The sequence below is a fragment of the Poeciliopsis prolifica genome, unplaced genomic scaffold, assembly GCF_027474105.1.
Source record: "Poeciliopsis prolifica strain line A6 unplaced genomic scaffold, Auburn_PproV2 SCAFFOLD001, whole genome shotgun sequence".
In the NCBI taxonomy this organism is placed as follows: domain Eukaryota; kingdom Metazoa; phylum Chordata; class Actinopteri; order Cyprinodontiformes; family Poeciliidae; genus Poeciliopsis; species Poeciliopsis prolifica.
Genome location: NW_026562376.1, coordinates 15,373,602 through 15,397,113, shown reverse-complemented (window position 1 = coordinate 15,397,113; position 23,512 = coordinate 15,373,602). Strand labels below are relative to the sequence as shown.

Genomic DNA, 23,512 nt, shown 5'->3' with positions numbered 1-23,512 from the left:
TCAATTTCTAAAAAAAACAAAACAAAACACATTTTTGAGACTTTGGTTAATGTATTTATAGATCTTACTCTACAGAGCATGTCTCTGTTATAGATTATGGAAACACAAATACACAGCGCCACTAACGGGACCTCCGTAAAGGCAGTCATAAAACAGAGTCAGTAGAGGGATGTTCTACAGTGTCGTAGAAGCGCAGTGTGGCCTTGTATTGCAGCAGCTTGTCAGACAGAGAACTGCTGCTCAGTGGTTTCCCTTGAACTCTCAGGTCCATGTACCTAAACGGCAACAAGAGGAGACGGATTCAGAAGCACCAAAATTGGCTGTAGTTTGCCTTCAAAAGAGTTGACAAGACGGTAATTCATCCTATATTATAAAGATAATTGGGTACCTGTATGATAATCTCCAGAACAGAAGAGTATTTATAGTCATCAATGAGGCCAGAAGGAAGAAGAATCTCTCAAGATTCCCATCATGCAGAGAGTTTGGGTAGAAGATTCCTGTTTTGGCAGTGACATAATTTTGGGTCACCATCAGGAGATGTCAGAGGCAAATTAATCTTAAAAAAAAAAGTATATATATATGCACACATATTTTCTATCATCTGCATCATATGTTCTGGTGTCTCTCATGTTCCTCTTGACAATACCTCATAGGTTCTTCATGGGTTTAAGTCAGATAAATTTGCTGCTGGCTGAGCACAGTGATAACTGCCCCTGTTTAGCAGAGGATCAACACCAGAAGGTGTTGGTACTTGACTAATTCCTGATTATATGGAAACTTCAAACTGGATGACTGGTATTCTATGTTTTTTTTCTCGTCTTCAAATTTTAAGTTCTTCTTTACATCAATTTGTAAAAGGACTTTGGACAATCTGCCAACACTTTTCCTTCCACAAACGTTCAATTAATATGTCTGCAGCAGACTGTGAGCACCCACTGTCATTAGCAACTTAATGACATGATTACCTTGATTATAAAATGACCATAAAATAACATGTCATTATTAAAAATATATATTTTTAACAAGAGTTTTTAGTTTTTATTAGCTGTACCCATAATCTGAAATGTATAACTCGGTGTATAATGAATCTACATAAGCTTCACTTTCTGAATTAAAATATACAAATAAATAAAAATTTCTAATTTATGAAGATGCACATGTTTGCTCTGGAGGTAGTTGTTTTTTCTACCTCCAGAGCAAAAATGCACAAGCTGAATGATGAGGGCACCAAGCAAACAGCCCCCTCCATAGGACAGAGTGAGGAAGTGCAGGGAGATCCCTCTGATGTGGCTTGGGATCAGCTGGAAGGATATGAGGGAACCTGTCAAAGAACAAGAGAACAACAAATGACTGTCTAATCATCTGTCTTTGATCATCTGATAAAGTTTCATCCGGGATGGTTCACCCACACGACGGAGTGACGAGAGCTTCAGCCACACCGAGCAGGACGTATTGAGGTGCCAGCTGGAAACACGGCATGGATGACACATGCAGAACCTTCCCGGAGAGGGTCTGCTCCACCACCAGAACCTTCCAGGAAGCTCCACCAAGCTACCAAAGGACAGACACAGCAGCGCATGCATGGCCCAAAGCTAAGAGGACAGACGGCGTGGAATAACAGCAAAAGAACACTGAAAGTGAGAAAGATGTATAAACATTTCTGTGAAGTTGATGAGCATTTGGATTAGTTGGAGTGTGTGGCAGTGGGATTCTCACTGATGACTTTTGCAGGTGCCAGTGGAGTTTTCTCCATGGAGAGGAAGTAGGTTGTCACGAACTCCATCAGCGGGGCGAAGAGCAGCAGAGGCAGGATGCTGATGACATTCATGACACCGATGGGCAGCAGAAGGCCGTTCAGGTGGAGGTTAGAGTTCATGGCCTGTATGTAGTAACCTGAGGGAATCTGTGGAGAAATGTCTACCCAACCTCTTTTATTTCGCTAAACAGCAAATACTGATTGAAATGTGTTTATCATGACGTGCCTGTGTGACGCAGACTCTGTACAGCAGCTGAAGTCCATAGAGAGGAAAGAGCTTTGTCAAGACTTTGACATTTTCCACATGGGTCTCACTGTACCGCCCACCATTGTTCTCTTTGGCCCGGTCCAGCCAGGACACTGCTTCTCCACTCAGGTGGCGATGACGGAGGCAGCACATTTTGAAAGAGTTCAGGAAAACTCCTAGTGTGGTCAGTAAGGATCCACCTGAAACCAGTCCCAACAGGAAACAGAACTAACGAGTAAATATTTTGTGAGTCGTTTATTCCAGCACAAGGTTTTTTTGACTTTACAGCCACCTCCATAAGTAATCCCCAAATTTCACAGATTTTTTTTTTTTGAAAAATCCAACCTTTTAAACCTTTGTACAATTTCTGTTTGCAAAATACACTTCTCCTACAACATGTCACAAAGTTGAAGCAAACATACAAACAGATCCTTGACCATCAATCTTTCTACAATCTCTAGATTATCTAGATATCTGGGTTTTGAATTCTCTTCACTTTAGCTCACAAATGTTCTAGGATTTTCCTCAGGAGACTGAAAAGGCGATGAAAGTAGAATGATTTTGTGTCTGGCTAATTTCAGTTTACACTCCTTTGCATTCTGCTGTGTGGTTATAAGACTATTAAGAGCCTGTTCAAGTCAAATGGACAGCAGCCAAAAGAAGTGGGCCTCTGCATTACGTCATGTTGATAGAGCTCGGAAACTGAAATTTGTGGATAAGAAATGTGAAGCGCCTAGAAAGTCTAATTACCTTGAAAAGTAAAGTATGAATGAAAACATGTTTACCTTAATTTGGGTTGGCAGAAGTACCAACAATTGTGTCACTGTATATTTCCAGTAACATATTTACATTTAACACATTTAAATGTAGATATTCACATTGAAATATCTTTATATTTCAATGTGAATATTTACATTTAAACATCTGAATCAGTCAAATTATGCTTCTGTACTAAAAAATACATTTACTTCAGGTTTTTACACACCTTTACCAAGAGTACAAATAAAATCCCCCCACACCTCCTTTTGCTAGGGGTCAATAAAGTCCTCATGTCATCTCATCTCATCTCATGTCATCTCATCTCATGTCATGTCATGTCATGTCATGTCATGTCATGTCATCTCATCTCATGTCATGTCATGTCATGTCATGTCATCTCATCATCATAAGTGACTGCAGTTGTACCTCTCTTGGGTTTGTAGGTGAGTTTGCTGCGCATCATGTGGATGGCAATGAGAGCCAGCAGCACAGAGGTAAAAGGGATGAGGAAGCCCAGATTTTGGGCCACAGACTGCTGGATGTAAGCGATGCCCAAAAACACAACAGTGGAATTCAGATTCACTAACCAGTAGAACCTGAACAGAAAGACATTCAATAGTAAATCATTCAGTGATGCCAACAAACTGATGAATGAAGATAATTTGGTTTTATCAAAAGCATTCCAAAACTGAAATTTTTCAAAGCAAAGTTTTCACAATAAGCATTTGAAAGATTAGTCATTGGTGTTTTTGCTTTAGCTTTTGAAACCAGATTAAGGTTCGGGTTTAGAAAAACACTTCACCCACCAATTGAAGAAGGACAGGAGCTGGTGCTGCTTGTAGCTTTGCAGGCTGTAGGCCCCCATTGGACAGAGGATGGCCCTGATGCCACCGATGCCCAGCGCAGCAGCCAGGAGACCCACATAAAACAAGATCTGCTGCTCAAAGGGGTCCAACTTATGGGTGACGTGATGAGTGTCAATGTAGAAATCTTCAAAGGGAAACGCAACCACTGGCAGCATGGCTGTACCTAGAGCAGACCACAGCTTCAGAACTGTGCAACCCTGGGTCAGCTCTTCATCGCTTGTCATTTTAATAATCATTTTTATGGTCGTTATAAAGTTGTTCTGACTTTCTAAAAATCGTTCAAATGTTTTCTTTGAGCATTGAATGCTTTTTCTTCTGGAAGGAATATTTGCTGTCAGTTAAAGAAAATGTCGCCTATATCTAATTTATCACCAGCAGGGTCAAAAATCCAAGGGATGACTCAGTGTTGTAATCCATATCCAGCAGATATGGATTAAAGCAGAAAGACAAAACAGTTAGAAAAAATTCAAAACATAATACCACTGGTAAACATGAGCTCAAAGAGTTGAAATTAATTCCCATTTTATGCTATAACATAATGTCAGACCAAACAAGAAAAAGTACATTTATTCAATGCGGATAAAATTCAACAGTAAGAAACAATATACTTAAACAGAATCACACTGCCATTACAATCAGCTGAAAATACTGTTAATAATGCCTGACGGACTTTTTGGCAACTCACCTAAATTTGCCCACAATTTCAAAGTACATGCTGCCATGCTCAGGTAGCAAAATGTCACCAAAAATGTGCAAAAGAACAACAAAAAATCCCTATAAGGATTTTGACTAAACTTTAGATGGGCTGGATAACATCTGATTGATATAACATTAATAGATTTTGCTCAACTGTCTTATGTTTAGTTAAAGTTTAAAGATGTGGTTTAAAATAGCTGCTCACTGAGCCAAGAAAGCAAAAAATAGAAACACTCGACAATGGTTGATTTTTTTTTTTCTCCTTTCGAATATATATAATAGTGTAAAGACAGAGTAAATTAACTGAAGCAATTTGACTTAAAAGTAATTTGGAAATAAAATACTAAAACAGCAACAACAACAAAAGCTGTCGTGTTTTGGTTGTCATACCTATCTACGAAGCAAAATAACAACTCTCCCTCCGTCTTACCAAAGAAATGAAGAAAGGCACACAAGTAAAGGACCTTTGACCTTCCTAAGTAGGTTTCTGCAAACCACCCGACCAGAACAGGGGTCAGGGTGCTGGCTCCTATAAAGCACAGGTTGACGGTTGCAGCCAGGAAGTTGTCATAGCCCAGCTTCACGGTGCAGAACAGAATCATGTTACATACAATCCCAAAGAACGTGAACCTCTCACACAGCTCCACAAGCAAAACACAGATGACAACTTGGAGTTTCTTGCAAGATTTCTTCTGTGGTCTCTGGTCCAAAGTAGGAGTCTGGGAGACCGGCTGTACTCTTTCCCAGCGACCCGGTACTCTTTTCAGTCCTCCTACCACCATTCCACCAGCATCGGGAAGTGAGTCCTCTGCTGCTTAGTTGGGAAAGAACTGTGGGTACTGATCCAGCTCACGCTTACTGAGAACTGTCAGCGAGTAAAGCTGGAATCCTGCATCCTGGTGTGACTCCTGAGCTGAAATACAGACTAATAAGTCACAGTCTGTCTGTGTTGGTGGCTCCTTCATCTCTTCGTATTGTCTCACTCTGCACTGTGGTTGTTGTATGGGAATCTGACACATTGTGCACAATTTTGTAAAGGAGTGGTGAATGGTAGCAGATTAGAAAAGATCTCTGAATATTTTTAAACTCACTTGGAAGAAATAATGAGTCAGTTTTTAAACTATCTTCCACTCATCACAAATTTGCAGAAATTTTGTGATCGGTAATAATATACAGAGGAAGTATTTGTATTATTTTTCTCTGACTTTGCGGAAACTTTGCTAAAATGAAGTAAGACACATTGAAATGTTAGTGTCTATGTAGTGATTTCTTTAGAAGAGATCCGTAAAAAAATCTTTAAAAATTACTTTCACACAGAGTTCAAAACTCCAAAACACTTTATAAAATGTTAATGACCTGTAACCTGAATAGGAACACCCATTCCTGTAATAGGTAAAAAAAAAAAAAAAATCCATATATCGTGACAAAAGCAAATCTTTTCCTAAGGTCATCTAAGGTTAATCAACCCATTTGTATTGTCATCCAGCTGCACGTTGCTCAATGTGATGTTAAATATTAACTTTTCAAAGATGCTGGACCACTTTTGGTAATGGTTCACAATATTTGCAGTTGTACTTTTTAAAATCGGCTTCCTTTACCAAAGAGATTAAGCTGAAACAAAGACGACAATAAATGAATCTCTGCTGCATGTTGTTGCAAACTCACTCCAAATGTCACATCTCCTAGTTAAGGCTGCCCCTCACTGAGCAAGCTCATTACTGCTGATAATTAGAATCATGATGTTAGATTAGAGTGAGACAGAGTGCAGCTAAACTACAACTGGATTAAGGCTGCAAAAAACAGCCTGAGAACAAGAGAAAGCATTTCATCAGCAGGGATAAGATCAGATGACATGTGACCATATAATAGAATAGAATAGAATAGAATAGAATAGAATAGAATAGAATAGAATAGAAAACTCAAGCTTTCTTTGCCAGTAGTTTTGTCTGTTTTCTGTTGCTGATTGCATTTTACAATCAACAGCAAGGCACCCAACGTCACTATGGCAACTCACAGCTTGCACGAGAGCTTGGGGGCGTGGTGTATCATGGGAAAAGGAAACTGTGGTTGAATCGGTTCTCGCTTCCTCATTGAAAAAGGGCAGCATAAAAAGACCTTTTTGACTCTATCACAAAGGTAAAAAGTGAAGCTGTTTGCTTGTTATTTTCGGTGATACGCTTTGCGCGCAGCTATGTCACGTTTTGGCCTTTAACGGTCACGCCAGGAAGGGCTAATTCTAATGCTAAAGTTAGCTAACTAGCTCAATGTTGCTAACCGTTGTAAATAGTCGCGTTGTATTGGGATAGTCGAATATTTTTTTGTGTTGAAAGTTGTGCATAGCCATTGATTCACACGCAAAATGCAAATGCAAACACGAGTGCAGCCTGGCACTTCTGACATTTCGGCTTCAAAGCGCAGGTATCGGCGACTGATGTCTGAAGGAAGGATGCCCAAGTTTCTCCCCTCTGACTCCGAGGGTTTCAGCTCGACTCCCGTCAAGACTGGCCAGGATAAAGACGTCCACCCAGACAAATACTTGGATAACGGCGTTGTGTCTGACGATGAAGACACGTTTTCGCTGCTTTCTCCCATCTATCACGACAGCGACGAAGAGGAGCTGAAGTGCACCCCGGATCAGCAGACCTCACCCACACACAGCAAGGACTGGAGACTCTGGGCAACACCGGCCAGGTATTGCTTCAGCTCAAACACACATTTGGTGCTTCTGCTGAATATTTCAGATTGTATTGTCATCTGTTTGTATCATTTATAGATCTGAGCTGCCCAGGACGCCTCTAAAGAAGAAGCAGAGTGTACCTTTGCAGCTTGCAGGCTCACCTCCACTCAGTGCCTGGGAGGCCTGGCTGGTGAGCAAAGCTAAGGAGGATCATCTCAGGCTGGAAAGGAAAGCAGAAGAGGTAAGAGGATTTTTCTCCTACTGTTGATTCAGAGTTAAAATTAACACCCTTCCACTCAGTACTTTATTGAGCAAGTAATGTCACAGAATCTCTGCAGAATTTTCAATGCTTCCAAATGCAGGACCGCTTGCTTAGAGAAAAGGAAGAACGACAAGAAAGAGAAAGAGAGCAGAAGAAACTTGTCATGGAAGAGAAGATCCGAGAATGGTTAAAAACTAAAAGGGAGCGAGTAAGGATATGTGTTTTTACATGACAAAACATTATGTGAAATTTGATTGTGACATAAAATTGTGTAAAGGGCCTGACGAAATTGAGTATTTCTTTTAAAAATCTGTTTTGTCATAAGGAAAGACAGGAGCAACTTGTAAAACAAAGGAAAGAGACAGAGGAGATGCAGAGGCAGCAGAACAAACAAAGGGAGACCGAATGTAAATCCCAGGAGAAATACAGAGACTGGCTGCAAAAGAAGAACCAAGAGAAACTTGAAAAAGAAAAGAAGGAGAAGGTCGTATTTCTTATTTTGATTTTGCTTTCCAAAAAGCTTAGGAAAGGACGCTGAATCCTTTTTGTTTTACGTAACAGATGGAAGCTGCCCTGAAGGAGGAGCAGGAGAGAGAGCGCCGCAGGAAGGCAGAGGACAGGTTTAAGGAGTGGCTGACGAAAGCCAACGAGAAAATCAGAGCTATTCCCAAAACACGCTCTTGCTCTGCAAGTAAGATTGTTGAAGTAACTCAAATTTTGAACTGAAAAGTATTGATTTATCTAATAACATTATTTTGTATTTATCAGCTATATTGGCTTTATTTTCCTTTCTATTTAATAATTGTAATGGATTCTTTTCACGCAGGCCCCTATGACAAATTACACCCAGCACCCAGCTTCTACAATCCAATCCCCTGGAAACCGATTCATGTCCCTCCTCCACAAACATCTCCAAGCAAAACATCTGAGAGGAAACCACAAAGGCAGAAAAATATTAAGCAAAATCCATCCCTTACCTACAGACAAAGAAACACAGCCAGCACGACACATTTTCTGAACAGAAGATGACCCAAACAGCTCTGTGATGCAGAGAGCTTAGACACTCGTGACTCATGTAAACCAGCACAGCTCTTTCTAGAAAACTCTGCTGAGTCATGAAAGGACTTGTGTTCTTTAAGTACCTTTGGTGTATTTACTTGTTTCTAATTCAGTCACTTGGCTTACAAAAACAAAATTAGTAAGTCTTTTTTTTATATATAAATTAAGTTCAGAAAGTAGTAAATTCTTTATACAGATAAAAAATTTTCATTGTTTTATACCTTTTTTTTATAAATAGTGACTAAACATCTACAGCTTTGGCATGTATTTTAAATCCTGTGTTAAAGGATCAGTTCATCCCGTTTTAAGTAAAGTAAGTGTGATCAACTGCTGCCTCTTGTCTTATTTTCATCTTGCAGTGGTTAACAAAACCACATTTTCCTCTGCTTTTCAACATGCGTTGACCACACCGCAGAAAAGATGGTATCTGCTTGTCACGGCCAGAGATAGAGCCCGGTTTGGCTCAAGTGGCCCTCACACTCACACATTGTTCTGGGTCCAGCTGTGCCTTGTTCTTCTGTGGGCTGAGATGACGACAGAAATGAGTGTGGGGGTGGGCAGAGGGAGAGAGACAGAGAGAGAGAGAGAGAAAGAGAGCAATTGATGTAGAGCTGAATCTTCATTCTGGGTTAGCATCTCACTTGTGATGCCAATATTTGAAGCCTGAGGTAAAAATGATTTCAATTACACTTTATTCTGAATTGATGATGGTGAAATGCTGTTGTATGTTTTGGCTGATGTGTTTGGCTCTCTGTGCCTGTTGTCAACTGCTGTGGAATGTGTTATTTGACAGCAGTCAGACAGGGGGTCCTTAATGTAGGACATTTCTAAAGACTAATGAGAAGTTTTGGTTTGATAATAGACTGGTTATAATATGTAGGCCACAGAATTAGTTTTATCTTTGCACATACTTGATTTACAGTGAGCCCTCAATGTAAAAAGTCTCGCGAATAAACTAATATACTTAAAATGCCTTTTTGAAGAATTCATAGTTTTTAAACTTTTGACTATTTTTTTTTTTTTTGGAAAGGAGTTTATGATAAATCAACACAAAGTGATGCACAGTTGTGAACTAAAAGTGAAATGATCCATATTGATTTTTTGTTGTTGTTTTTTTTAGGTTTTTATAAAAAAAAAAGTGTGACATGAACTTAAATTAAGTCCTCTTGTTAATAGAAAATGCAGCTGTAAGTCTTTTGGACATCTTTGAATATCAAGAAAAATTTGAACCACTCTGTGAAAAATGGCTAAGGGTCAGTGAAACTGGATGGAGAGAGTTACTGAACATTCATTTCCAGAGAGATTTTAATTGAATATAGGCAATAAAACGAGTCTACTCTCTTTTCATCTGACCAGAGCACCTTTTTACACATATGACTTTCTTTCAACAACTGCTTTCTTGTTGCCACCTCTACAAAAATACAAAATCTGTCATAGGTGTCCTGTCATCAGATTCTCCCACCTGAGTTTTGGATCTCTGCAGTTCATCCTGAATTAATATGGATCAGTTGTGCCAGACTTTTCATGATTGTATGATGGATTGAACAGCGCTCCATGAGAAGTTTGATTTATTTACTAATGTTCTCTAAGAAACCTCCAAGGAGCCTACATAACAATTGTACTTATACAGAGATGAAATTATATACAGATGAACTTTATGACTTAGATGACTTCTGAATGCAATTGGTCTGGACTTTGTTTGAGGATATCACAGTGAAGGGGGTAAATACAAATGTTATATATACTAATAGAAAACACTTCATCTGTATGTAATTCTTTGTTTTAGTCTATGGAAAAATCCTACTTCAATATACTGATGTCTAACAATTCCAACATGATAAAATGCTAAACAGCCCTCGGGGTATGAACACTTTTACAAGGCACTGTGACTCACTGTTTTCATGTTCTTCTGATGGAAATGTCAAAGAGTTCAGCAGAGAAAACACTTTTGCTCATCGGTCTCAGATCACTGAGCTTTATATCTGCCTCTTCCAGGTACAGTGACCTCTTGATAGACCTTGAGCAGAAAACCAATATCCCAAGATGCAGTGGTGCAAGTGGGCTGGAAGCTGGAGGTCACATTTGCCAAGACAGGTAGGAGGCGTGTCCTTCAGGTTCTCAGAGTGAAAGAAACTAGAATAGGACGACGAATGACAGTCTAAAGGGCAAGAGTACAGACTTCAGCAGAGGAGCTGATAGCGCAGTGGTGACGAAGTTATCATGAAGAAACTGATTTTGTATTTTAGGCTTTGTTTCTTTACAAGAAAGCAAACAGAGTTTTAATGCCTTTGTTTTTTTGAGGTGTGTCACCTCTTTGGTTTAGATTGGGTTAAAATGTCAGAAGAAACAAGCTGCCGGATTGGATTTGACTTTTTTTACGCACACATTTTTTTAACCTGAATGGGACATTTTTGCCCTGAACTCCATTTGCTCGACATGTTGCCTGTCTCGTGAAACTTATATTTCCTCACAAAGATGTGATTAAGCATTATGTAAATACTCTCTCCTGTATTGACACAACTTGCAGGAAACCAGTTCTGTTGCAAAGAGGCACAAAGGTCTTGGGATATTGCATTTCAGGCTCTGTGTTTTTGTCACCATGCAGTCTGCCGAGTCAGAAGTTGAAGACTCCTTTGACTTTCTTTTTAAAATCATCCTGGTCGGGGACTCAGATGTTGGAAAGACCTGCATGGTGCAGAGGTTCAAGTCGGGCATATTCATTGAGAAGCAGCAGAACACCATTGGGGTTGACTTCACCGTTCGAACGCTGGACATTGATGGAAAAAAGGTGAAGGTGGGTACTTTGTAGTTCTCCTCATTTACATAATTTTTTTCCAGAAAGAGCACTACAAGGAAAGGGCTGAGTCTACTGACTTATAGGAAATGTAGGAAATGTCCTTAATGGCTGTCATGTTAAATTTATCCATATTTGGTCGCTGTTCTTAAAGGCACCGTCTACCATATACTAATAAAAATGATGCTATGCTTATGTAATTTCGCTTATTGTTGTTACCTTTGTGTTTGCTCTCTGGGTGTGTTGGTTTCTTATTTTATAACATTATTAATACAACAAACATAACGCTATTTGTTCCAGTTAAAGACACTGCATTTTGAAGATACCAACCCCACACTGTTAAACTGGTTCACCCATATTTTTGGTGCTGTGTCGTCCTTCAGATGCAGGTGTGGGACACAGCCGGACAGGAGCGTTTCCGCACCATAACACAGAGCTACTACCGCAGTGCACATGGAGCCATGGTGGCCTACGACATCAGCCACCGCAGCACATTTGAATCCGTTCCCCACTGGATCAGGGAGGTGGAGCAGTACGGAGCAGCCAGCGTGGTAGTGATACTTGTTGGTAAATATTTTCATCGTGGAATAGTATCTCATGTTCCAACCACAAATCTCAATTGGCTTTTTTTCAGAAATACATGGGTTTCAATTTGTCTTTTTTTTCTTTCTTCACTAATATGGAGCTGGAAATTTTGGCTTGCATTTGTTTTTAAACCCCCCAAACTATGATTAGCTCTAATTCTTTCTCTGAACATGCATTGGCTAGGGCATTCAATTAGCAAATTCTTCCAATCTTAGTCTGCTGTAGCCCCAACTGTATGTTTAGATGGTGAACCTCCATGCAAAATCAAACCTCTAACATATGATGCTGCCACCACCTTGCTTCACATTGGAAACTGTATGCTCACGGTGATGTGCAGTGTTAGTGCTTCAGAGCACATCACATTTTTGCTTGTGGGATATAACATGATGCTTTTGTTGGATCTGACCAGGTTTTCTTCTTCTACTACTACATAATTGCTCTGTACTCTTACATGGCTTTGCTTTAAAAAAGGACATTTTTTATTTTTTGTTTAACCATGCCAACTATCTAATTTGAGCAATTTCATAGTAGTTTTTAAGTTCATGACTAATAATTTTTGGCAGATTCTTCCACCTGAGCTTTTTTCTGCTCCTCCAGAGTTACTATGGTCCAAAAGAGTTGCTTTACTATCCTTTATTTTCCACTTAAAAATGACACAATGATCTGTTTTTCTATCCTATAAAGCACATTGAATTTTAAGGTTGTCATGTGACAAAATGTGAAAAAGGATTTAATTATTAAAGAGTCTCTGTTAAGCAACAAAACTAAACATTATTTTTCTTAATTTCCCCACATATTGAGTTGATGCTTCTCCTCATAGAAGCATATCTTACGGATGGAGAGAATGATGAAAATCCAGACTGCGGCTGACATTCTCTGCTCTGCAGGTAACAAGTCGGACCTCCATGCTCAGAGACAGGTGCTGTTTGAAGACGCGTGCACTCTGGCTGAAAAGAACAGCCTGCTGGCCGCTCTGGAGACGTCGGCGAAGGAGGCCCAGAACATAGAGGCTGCCTTCATCCTCATGGCTCGGGAGCTGCTGGCACGCAACGGGATGGCCATCACGGATCAGAACTCTCATTGCTCTCCCCAGTTCATGCTGAGTGACTCCTCTCACCCAATTCAAGCCTCCGTTTCTGACGATAAAAAGTGCGGCTGCTGAACAACCAGAGTCAGATTTAGCATTTGATACAAATTTGAAGATGGCCTAACGGATTGGTTGTTCAACCAGGAAAGAACCTTCTTTAAAGACAATGTTTGGTTGTTTGGTTTAGGTTGAGACAAAAATTTTACACATTTTCTTGTCATATTATTTATGAGTCTTATTGGGATCTTTAACAGGTTTGTCATATTCTTCTGGGGTGTTCTGACAACAAGCCACGCCTTTGCCAGAGGACTTTGTACTAACACCTCACCACAGTAAACACCATTTTCACTCTCCATTTAGCTCCCTTCATCTTTTTAATTGCTCCTTTACAAAATATTGCTTTTACAAAGTATCAGTCTGCAGGTTTCCATCACTTTTACATCTTCAATACAGAACAGGTGCAACTTTCTCCATGTCATTTAATCTAGCAAACATTCATGTTCACTTGTCAAACAGCACCTCATTTCTAATCCAACAGTGCAATGCTGTAAACTTTACAAAAACATAAAAAGAGGATAAAATCAAAATACTGCATTTTTAAAGGTCTAAACTGAATATTGGCAACTTAATTTCCTGAGCATTAACCGTGACTTAAAAACAAATCAGGCTGGAATATATCAACCAACACAGAATAAGAAAACAAAAGGGTGATTTATTTAGAAAAATAAAATTAATCTTCATTTTAATAAGTGCTTTTGACCTTAAAACCTAAGGTCAAAACCACATTTGTGCCAATGTAGCTTTTGCTTTAAACTGAGTCAAACATTTTCCGATATATTGTGTGGTGTAAAACACCTGACAGCTAATCTAATTTCTTTTGAAAGCAGGCAAATGTTATAAATTTTAATGCATAAAACTCTTCCTTTTAGACTAAACAAACAAAAAATCCGGCAGATCAGACTGACAGTTCCTCTCCAAAGTGTACAAAAAAAGTGTTTATGATGTGAACAGTTAGACTTTGATTAATAATTTCAAAATATTGTGTGGATATGTGAGATTTACCCTGTACATTTTAAAAACACAAGAACAAATGAGAAAAGAATTATAAAAAAATAAAAAACCTGTAATAATTTGGTAGAATAAGTGTGCACACCCTTGAAATAACCACTAAATCCCTTTTGATACATTTTTAGTATATACTCTATGAATTCACATCCACTATCAATAATGAAACATTAATATAAAGTTCTGTAGTCTAACTAGATTCATCTAACATTTCTGCATTAGCATCCTGTTGCTAAAGGGCTAGTCTGTAGATGGCTTACAAACATTCAAAAGGACCCCATGGTACAAAGGTATCAGTCAGGAGAAGGGCATACAAAAAGAAATTTACAGCATAAAATGCATATTGTAGTACAAAGATGAATAATTGGAGAAAGTATTGGAGTACAAAGCTTATTAAAACACAGCACTTTTCGCCAGAATTAATCAAAAGACGAGATTAACATTCTATTATTTACATGAACCTGAGGTTTTTAGTCAATATGGATAAAGTTCTGATTAATTTCAAATACCACAGATATGTTTGCTTGATAGTTAAAAGCAAAATGAGATCTTACACTGTGAATCTAAGCCAGGAATCTCCAGTTTCACTCTCCTACTACTCAATTATCTCCTCAACACTTCATTAGGTTCTGCAGACGTGTTGGTGAGCCATTGATTTAATTACAAAATAAAGTTTAGCAAAACTACAGTGGGCTGCGGAAAATAGATGTGTTCCTACACATTGAGGTCTGGAGAACGTTTGGAAGGCAGAGTGAAAGAAAACGCTATTGTGATTCCTACTAAAGAAGGCTGAATGCTGAATTAGAGCAAAAGGATTAGTTTAAGGTTGTGCACACTTATGCTTTTTTAAACGGTTTCTTTGTTTCTCCGAAAGCAAACAAACCCATACATGATATGTTCCACATTAATGGTGGAAAAAGTTTTGAAATGATTTATCATGCTCTCTTTTCTTTAATATAAAACCTGACAAGTAGACTTTAAGAGCTGCTGTAAATTGTAGTGTTAGCATTATAACTGCTTGTTGTATATACTCTGAATTGCACAATAACAGGCAGAATACAAAGAAAGGTTTTAAAAAAAGAGAAGCTATTTGAATATTCCCTGATGCTACTCTAGAGGCCAGCCTTCCTGCTGGAACACCAACTCCACGGCCTCTTTCACGTCCTGCACCACGAAGGACGGCTGTGTGAGGGTGGGGTCGAAGCGGAAGTCCCTGTGGCCGTGGAAGATGTGCTGCTCAGTAACTGTTTGCGCCGGGTCAGATGGCAGCTCCTGCTGATCTCTGCTGTACACTCCTGTACAGACCAGGATGGAGCTGCAGGCCTCGGGGAGATCCTCCTCTGACCTGTAGGCAACAGAGGCGCCGCCCATTTCCGCCGATGTCATTTTACGATGGTCGTCGACAGACTGAGCGGTGGGATCCGCTCCTCCTCTGCAGCTCTTGGCCTGCACTTTGACTTTGGTATGCTTAGAGGCCTGAAGGTAGCGATTGTAGAGGTTGGCTCCATATATGTCTGCCATGGGATTGTCTCTATTCGGCAAAAGAAAATTCTTGTCAAAATAAGAATAATCATGTTATGATTACTCCTATTCTTCTTAGTGTAAAACCCTGACTAAATAAACTCACCCGATAGCATAAAGCGTCTTCACAGGTGTGTTCCAGCCGAGCTTCTCTGCCTGCTGTCTAATCAGCAGCTCAGCGTAGTTATAAGTCACCACACTCGGCTTACCAATCAGAGCCTCATACTTCAGATCGTAACCTGTGACCTTCTTGTACAAATTCTCTAAGCAAACCAGGAACATGCCATGTCCAAACCTGCAACATGAGAAATACTCAGTATTCAGTGCTTCCAAATAAAAAATGGATGTGTTTGCAGTGACTTGCAGACAAACCTGGGATTTTTCGCCTCTGCCATCCACAGCAGGTCCATATTGCAGGCCAGGACCGGGATGTGAGGATACTGGGTGGAGCTCCACAAACTGCCCGGGTTTCCGTTGGTTAGAAGAACGTCAACGATGAGCTGAAGATTGGTCTCCCATCTGATTGGCTCACCGAATAAAATTATGGCTGCAGACATTAAAACAAGATATGGTGTTTATAGAAGTTAACTTTAATAAAATATCTATTCACGACGCCAACCACAATTATTTATATCTCTGATGTGTAAAAAGCCTCAAAATGTTATTGGAGCAGCACCACCGTGCAGTGAACATTTCAGAACTGACATTTAGCTGATACATTTATTCTCATAACAACAAACTATTGTCTAACAGTATCCCCACTGCCACAATTATTGATAAATCTGGGACTTTGAAAGAAATGTAACTGAAGCAGCTTATTAATGTATACTTACCTTTGCTAAGTGGATCTGAATTTTGGGGAACTTTGAATGGTTGGTATCAATATAGCAGAACTATTTATTTTAGCCACTGGCCAGGGTGAGGATCTACAGATATCTTGCCACTACTTGCCATCCTATTGACAAAACATATCTATACAAGGCAATGATTATAGTTTGGTTATTTTGATCAAAAACAATGTCTTCAAACAAACATTTAAAACTAATCAGTGGATGAAATAAATATGTAAATTTACGCTACTACTCTCGCTTGTTGACTGCTGGAGACAGGCACAAGCACCCCTCCCTATCCCCACCAGCATGTTGGATAATGGATGCAGATCATGCTACTGCAATAAAGTAGAAAATAATTGTAAGACTTTTTACACGTTTTGATAAGAAGGTGCCAAAAAGCTTGACTGTGTTTGTATAAGTTGACTGTTTGAGGGAGACATACCGTCTATTGGCCGTAAGTTCTTGTTGGGTGGAATCTGTAAGAAATTCAACAGTTGAGCTTGACGTCTAACTCATAACACGTAAACAGGACGCAACAATCAGTGGCACTTACAAAGTCTTTGGGCCTTCTGTTGTGGTCCACCATATCCAGGACAGGGTACGCCTCTCTAACCATATCTATGGTGACCACGTCCTCAAAGCCCAGGCTGGCGTTTTGTGAATTAAAGGTCACAATCAGATCAGATCAGCAAGTTCAAAGAACACATTTTCTGAAGGTGTTGAAAACGACTTTCTTTAGGGATAGGAGCTAGGCTAATCAATCAATCAATCATCAATCAATCAATCAATCAATCAATCAATCAATCAATCAATCAATCAATCAATCAATCAAGGCATCTTGAACTGGGACTCAAAACTTGGAATGTTTCACTGCTTTGTGTGGCAGCATGTACCAACCCAAAGCAGAGCATCATTTTGTGGAAGGTAAAGGTTTAATCAGTGGTATCCAAACCTGTCAGCTTCTAACTGACTCTGACTCTATTAAAAGGTCGGAGGTCGTAACTTTGTAGTCTTAAAGAGAAAGAGTCCTGTCAGATCTGCCATGGGGCTTATGGTACCAGCCGCAGATACTCACAAATTTAAGCAATTCAAATGGAAAAAGGAAGGATGTGAATGGCAAAGTGCAGCCCCTAATCTGGGATAAAAACTGGTGAAGTTAATCTGTTCAGTATTCTAGCATTACTAGAACATCAATTACGCAGAGGGCATCAACAACCAGGGTACTGTAGTATTTTGTGAGAACTGTTGTGTTCTTTGTTGACATACAGAGTGAAATTATGCTTTCACCGTAATCCTTTTTGTTTTCTGCTGTGATTTCTGAAAAAAAATCTTAAAACTCTGCATGACCTCCAGTGCCTGTTTCTAAATCACCTCACTTTGAACTAACTTCTCCAAACATTTAAACAAAAGTAAGAAATCTGTGAAAAGGCTTCGCTGCTGCCATGGGTACAAAGATTAAATGCTGATAGCAAAATGGAGCTTGCACCAAAACACACTAAATCAACAGATCATGTACAGACTGGCTTAGGCAAACAGCCAGCGTGATCGGAGGAACCGTCAGATAAGATAGGATACTTGTGAGCCACCTCCTCAACAGGACCCTGACCGGAGACCAGCACGCACTTTTTGTGAAACTGGGTAAATATTCGCAGAGGACTGTGGGACAGCATCACCTGGTCTGGAGACACCTGAGGACAGAGGAGAGAAAAGAAAGCTCATGAAAACCCAGAGGAGACAAAAGAAGCTGATTTAATGGTTTAGATGTAGCTCAGTTTACCTCAACCTCCAGGAGATGAGACAGATGCTCAGCTTTAGTCTGCCTCATGCAGTTCCCTGCGTTCGTAACAAAGACCACAGGAACCTTGTACTTCCCATGGCGGTCCACCAAGTTCCTGAAGCACTGCTTGGCTGCTGGGATCGGGGTCCTGCCTCGGACCAGGACCCCATCTATGTCAAAGAGGAGCCCAAAGGACCTGGGGTTCTGCAGGGGGGAGCACAGGGGCCAGAGTGGGGTTAGGGTTAGGCACCCTATAAACCCAATTAATTACAACAATTCAGTCAATAATTGGGCCAAACTTTTCATTAACTTGGGTGAGAATCTTTTCAAAGATAAATGCCCGACGCCACACAGTTTACAAAGCATTATTTTACATGAATTAATTTTTTGTCAACTCCAGAGTTTAACAGCAGGTAACAAAATTTCTCACTTATTTTTAAATTCAGCAAATATCAGTGATGGTCATTATAAGCAAACTAAAACAGAAAGATTAGGATAATTTAGTCTCAGTTAATGAGGGAAAATGTAATTTTAACATGTGTATGTGGCTTAAATGCATAAATATGACTTCCAAAAAACAAATTTTAATCTTTGGGCAGCTCCTTTTATTGTAAACTGATTTTGTTTTTGCACTGTAATAACAACCATTGTGGCCTGTATGTGCTTGGATCTAAATATTCATTACCAGATTGCATTTTATTGAAATCAATTACTTGCTTTTGGATTGTAACTGGATATGCATTTGATCTGACTCGTTTAGATGTCAGTGTAACCCTGTCGATATGAAAGAAAAGTCCATAAGTCCTGGGATCCTATTGGTAGGCGAGAAGTGCAAGAGGCTGTTCAATAACTGAATGAAAACTGAATCCATATATTTGTGTTCGATAAGTATGCTGAACTTTTGAGTCATCCACACGCACTGTGAAAAACACAAACAAGAAAAAAACACAGATCACTTACATGGCTATAACATCTTGAGCTGGTTGTCTGTTTCGCTGCTCCCTCGCAGCTTGACCTCAATAACAACCAGCAACTTTTAAAACACCTCAGTCTCTGCATGGCTCCGGCCACATGAGCGATTAAAACGAAAATCTAACTGTCCACTTCGAGGAAGTGACGCCTGAGGCGGGCAGGAGCTCACAATATCCGCAGCAGCGACTGTCAGCACTTAACACTTTCGTTTCTCCATGCTGATAGTGGATGCCTGCGTTCAGGACAAACCGTACCGCTAGTAACACTTATGACAGCCGGAGCGCATGCGCAAAAGACCAACTCGGTTTTACGTAATGCGGTTTTACGTCACCGGAAATACGTCTCCGAAAGGACCTATTCAGTTGAAATGAAACTGAAGAAGCAGTTTCCAGATTTTTTTTTAAGGCGAAAATATTTCCAAACTATGTAAATTGTAGAGGTAGAAGCAAGGCTCCCTCCTAATTTTTGCGAAAAATTAAATATTTGTTTTAACTCAACAAAACTCTCAACTTAAATCTTCACATTAATTTTAAAAATATAGGATACTGCATGACACAAACCATGCACTATTTGGGGAGGGAGGAAAAAACGGAAGTTAGAAAAGAGAGGATGAAAGACAATGGGGTCGATAATGATATATACAAACATATTAAAAAACAAAAAAAAATATGTACAATTTTATTGGTTAAAAGCACAAATGATTCAAAAAATGAAGTCAACATGTCAATAAAAAAAATAAAAATATGAACAGTAAAAGTGGAAAACGTTGGAGAAAATGTTCTTCAGCTAATTCTTAGTTCATTTTCAAGTCCATAAATTTTGGCTTTCAGAGCCACAAGCTCATCCTGAACCTTTTTAGTCCTTGAATTAGTTTGTCGTACTTCGTGCAGAATGGCTAGGTCCTGGTGGGGCCCAATGTTTAATGTGACCTGAAGAAAACAAAATGATTTGGGTTTTATAAAGCTTGTCACACAAATATTGAAACAACAAAAAACACATAGTCGGGGCTTTTTTTTTTAACCTTGAGGAGCTGTTTCTCGACATCCTTGAGCTTCTGTCTGAGGAGTTTTAGATCTGTCTTGAAGCCCTCCACCTCCATGACCCTTCTCTTCTCCAAAGCCTCGTAGCGCTGAGTCATGAGCTGGAGGCGCTTGGCCATCTTTTCTGAACGCTCCTGAACATAAACAGGATAATTCATAAGAAAGTCAAAAAAAAAAAAAAAAGCACACAGTCTAGAATTTCTCAAAGTAGCAAACCTTAAATATTTCTCTGCCTACGTCTCCTTCCTCTCTGATTTGGGACAGTTCTGTCTCCAGTGTGATGCATTGCTCTCTGAACATCTCTGCCAACTTATGAGCTTGTTTCAGATCATCTTGCAGAGCCTGATTAAAAAACCAAAAATAAATAGGATAAGCAGGTATTGCTTGTTGATGATGCTGCTCATTAACTTTAAATTACAAGTGTACAACAAAAATAATGAAGTAGCTATCATTACCTTTTTCTCCTCCTTATGTTGTTGAGACAGCTCAGTTTGGGGTCGAGGAAGAAAAAGAGATCTGCTGCTGCTGGGCTGCCAGGATCTTGTCATTTCAGTCCTTGCCCTCCTCAGTCGGTTGTGGTAGGAGTCCAGCTCCCTCAGGAGCCGATCTTTTTCCATAATCCAGTTTTTCTCATTGGCCCGAGCGTCAAATTTCTGCTGTAGGAAATCTCTTGTGCTTTCATGCAACAGGTTCTGCGTCTGCTGGAGCCTGATGTGTAAAAAAAATAAAATAAAAAGTTACTCTTGGTAAAGAGTACAAGCCATAAATTTAGATATTAAAAAGACACACTTTTCACTCAGTGCAGAAATGCGTTCCTGGTCTCTCTGTCGTTGTGCCTGCGATTCCTCTGTTATGATCCTCCGATCCTCGAGGAGAGCTTCCACCTGCTCTCTGACTAGACGCGTCTGTTCCTCCATCTGAGCCTGCAGCGCCTCCACCTGAAAACGCAAGCCAACACTGTAACAAACGACCACAACTTGAAGCATTGCATTAGTATGGGGAAAGACAAAAGAGAAATAGATGTCTTTTTTTCTTTACTTTTGTAGTGGCGCTTATCAGAGTCATAATTAACACATTTTCTCAGTGGAGCAATACCTGCAACAATAATGTCTGGTTGTCGTTCTTGTACTTCTCTACACCATCACCAGCTGATTTTGTTTTCCTGTTAGCCCCTGTTCAAACATTAAAATGAAAAGGGAATTTATTTCTTTGAAAAGACAAAAAAACAAACAAACAAAAAAAAAACACCTAACACAATCACTCAGACTGTTTTACATAAATCAACAAAATGATTTCAAACCTTTTGCTGCTGCAGCAGGTCTTAGTTTTGTTGGCCTTAGACTGAGATTTTCATCAAACATGGACTCAGGGTGCCTTTGAGTAATTGTGACCTGAAAAAGCAAGCATGACGTTGTCATTAGGGTTGTCTGCACTTTTGTAGTAGCGCTTACTCATTTTACACATCAGGCGCCAGCAGACTCAGAACCTGTTGCATGTAATGATAACAACGTATTTTTTTCTGCCTTTAAAGATGAAGTGTAATTTTTTAAAATTTGAGTTAAAGTGTACACAAAATAGTTTTATTTTAATCAACTATGACATACTTAATGTACACAGTCAAAGGCAGAAAATAATTTAACTGAGCTTCAAAATAATTCAAACCCTTTTAATATTACCCCATAGTCAAAGCCTTGAAGATTTTAGAGTTATCTCAATTGTCTTATATAAAAAAGGAAACAATGACTGTCTCTTTCAATGACAGTTTGTCTATTGAAAGAGAGGTTTCTATTAAGCAAACACTATAATTAAAACCATTTACACCATTTTATACAATAAATGTAAAATATACTACAGATCTGTGAATTAGTGAGTCTGTTCCACCTTGTGTGGAGGCTCTTGGTGAAAGTACGTAATCTCTCCAGCATCAGGACCGACAAGAGCAAGAAGGTGTTGGATCTTTTTCCTGTCCTCCATCTCTCTGCAACAGTATGTACAAGATTAAACACTGATGGGAGACAGCCAACATATTGTATAATTAACATATTCATCCAAAAGCCATACTGTGTCTTAAAACATAAAAAACAAACAAACAAAACAAAAAATACTCATATCATATTAATCACACACATTTAGTGACACCACAGATCAAGAGGTTACTCGAAAACCACGGATGAAAATAATTTTGAATAATTGTGTTTGATCCAGCGCAGTGCACCCACCTGATCTTTAGTCTGTCATTTTCTGCATAAAGTCGGAGAGACTGCTCTCTCTCCTGGAAAAGGTAAACCTGCATGTCGCTCAGAGCGTTCTGAAGCTGTGTAACTTCTTTTTCGCGCTCCTGTATGTCATACTGCAGTTTGTGCTGGAAGGACATTGATACAGAATATTCCTTAAACGATTTAGGAACTCGGACACTCAGTGACAGCTGAAAACCTCCCTCCCCAAAGAGAACGCCCACCTGATCCTCTGCAATGCTTTTAAACTTTTCCAGCATTTGGAGCAGCTCTTCGTGTTCACCGTCATACTGGGTGATTTTCTCTCTGTAGAACTGCAGCAGCTCCCTGGAAGGACGCAGGTAAGCAAGACGCTCCTCTATGGGAGGAAGTGGGGAATCTAAATCTTTACTGGGGGAATGAATGCTGACTCTGTAGAACAACAACAAAAAAATATCTGACTCATTTTGAAGATTATTCAACTTCATATTCAGCAATGTACATGTGCTCATTTAACACAAATACTTGTGATGACAGGACTATTTTTTTAGACTGTGAAAGTGCACTGAGATGAAAACATTTTAAGAGACTAGATTTGTAGATTGGCACAAACATCTCTAACCTGTGAGGCGTTCCATGCCTTGCTGGAGATCCCATTCTTCCAAACATCTCTGAAAACGAGAGAAGAAATTATGCAGCATTATGAATAAATGCATCCTACACCAAAGGATGTTGTTGTAGTCTATCAAATATTTGATTCATTATTATGTTCATGCATAATTAAAAACAGTAATAATGGGAGGGAAAAAAAATCTCTGGGACATTTTGAGCTTCCTTTCACCAACCGAGCAACATCAAGATTCACATAAACCCACTGAAACAGTTCTTTACAGGAGGAAAACTGGAGAAACATGAGTGACCGTATTAACGGAACTTAAATACAGTGGTATCGTCACTTTATATGGTCTAAAAACGAGCCACCACATTAATGTACAACAGCACAGTTATTTCAATGGCTGTCAAAGTATTTTTAAAGCGGTATAAAATGAACTGTTACATACAAGTAAAGACGTCGGTTCCAGAACCTGGGCCGTGTCGTTGCTCACAGCAACGGTGAAGTTCTTTTTTAAATCCAGTGCGTTTCCGCTTCTTTGTGGCTAACTGTGCAGAGGAAGTTGGCAGCGCCATCTATCTGCCGGGCTGTGCAATTTTCTAATGTTATTTAGTGAAGCCATTACCATCGGGATTTTTATTCATTTTAATCCAATTAATGTGACATATGTCGTTTATTGGTTGTTTTTGG

General features: G+C 39.5%; 5 protein-coding genes across 7 annotated transcripts; 2 read left to right on the top strand and 3 right to left on the bottom strand.

Annotated features, from left to right (window-relative positions):
* Positions 1-50: 50 nt before the first annotated feature.
* On the bottom strand, positions 51-5,237 carry slc15a5 (solute carrier family 15 member 5). Its single transcript, XM_055035415.1, is given in 9 exon segments — positions 51-275; positions 389-497; positions 1,190-1,321; positions 1,410-1,592; positions 1,717-1,903; positions 1,983-2,203; positions 3,189-3,358; positions 3,569-3,791; positions 4,755-5,237. Coding segments are annotated over 9 exon segments (1,707 nt in total). The 5' UTR covers positions 5,107-5,237; the 3' UTR covers positions 51-145.
* Positions 5,238-6,339: 1,102 nt separating this feature from the next.
* Positions 6,340-8,649, top strand: ccdc34 (coiled-coil domain containing 34). 2 transcript variants are annotated; one of them, XM_055032593.1, is made up of 7 exons: positions 6,340-6,460; positions 6,743-7,015; positions 7,098-7,242; positions 7,364-7,471; positions 7,589-7,747; positions 7,825-7,954; positions 8,090-8,649. In XM_055032593.1, the coding sequence occupies exons 2-7, from the start codon at positions 6,756-6,758 to the stop codon at positions 8,290-8,292; spliced, it is 1,005 nt and encodes a 334-aa protein (XP_054888568.1). In that variant the 5' UTR covers positions 6,340-6,460; positions 6,743-6,755; the 3' UTR covers positions 8,293-8,649. The 2 variants fall into 2 exon arrangements, with proteins under 2 accessions (XP_054888568.1, XP_054888577.1); XM_055032602.1 differs by having other exon boundaries at positions 6,738-7,015.
* A 228-nt stretch (positions 8,650-8,877) lies between these two features.
* Positions 8,878-13,154, top strand: LOC129361640 (ras-related protein Rab-19). Of its 2 annotated transcripts, none has more exons than XM_055032616.1 (5): positions 8,878-8,990; positions 10,318-10,416; positions 10,928-11,116; positions 11,500-11,683; positions 12,589-13,154. In XM_055032616.1, the coding sequence occupies exons 2-5, from the start codon at positions 10,366-10,368 to the stop codon at positions 12,861-12,863; spliced, it is 699 nt and encodes a 232-aa protein (XP_054888591.1). In that variant the 5' UTR covers positions 8,878-8,990; positions 10,318-10,365; the 3' UTR covers positions 12,864-13,154. The 2 variants fall into 2 exon arrangements, with proteins under 2 accessions (XP_054888591.1, XP_054888598.1); XM_055032623.1 differs by lacking the exon at positions 8,878-8,990 and adding an exon at positions 9,942-10,044.
* hdhd5 (haloacid dehalogenase like hydrolase domain containing 5) lies at positions 13,140-19,225 on the bottom strand. The gene is made up of 8 exons (XM_055032580.1): positions 18,945-19,225; positions 17,985-18,188; positions 17,783-17,895; positions 16,761-16,854; positions 16,650-16,683; positions 15,747-15,921; positions 15,481-15,669; positions 13,140-15,384 (listed from the first exon to the last, which is right to left on the bottom strand). The coding sequence occupies exons 1-8, from the start codon at positions 19,041-19,043 to the stop codon at positions 14,961-14,963; spliced, it is 1,332 nt and encodes a 443-aa protein (XP_054888555.1). The 5' UTR covers positions 19,044-19,225; the 3' UTR covers positions 13,140-14,960.
* Positions 19,226-19,605: 380 nt separating this feature from the next.
* Positions 19,606-23,355, bottom strand: ccdc77 (coiled-coil domain containing 77). The gene is made up of 12 exons (XM_055034376.1): positions 23,271-23,355; positions 22,832-22,880; positions 22,455-22,641; positions 22,216-22,358; positions 21,878-21,974; positions 21,297-21,387; positions 21,092-21,168; positions 20,786-20,934; positions 20,452-20,704; positions 20,213-20,338; positions 19,978-20,130; positions 19,606-19,885 (listed from the first exon to the last, which is right to left on the bottom strand). The coding sequence occupies exons 2-12, from the start codon at positions 22,876-22,878 to the stop codon at positions 19,739-19,741; spliced, it is 1,470 nt and encodes a 489-aa protein (XP_054890351.1). The 5' UTR covers positions 22,879-22,880; positions 23,271-23,355; the 3' UTR covers positions 19,606-19,738.
* Positions 23,356-23,512: the final 157 nt, after the last annotated feature.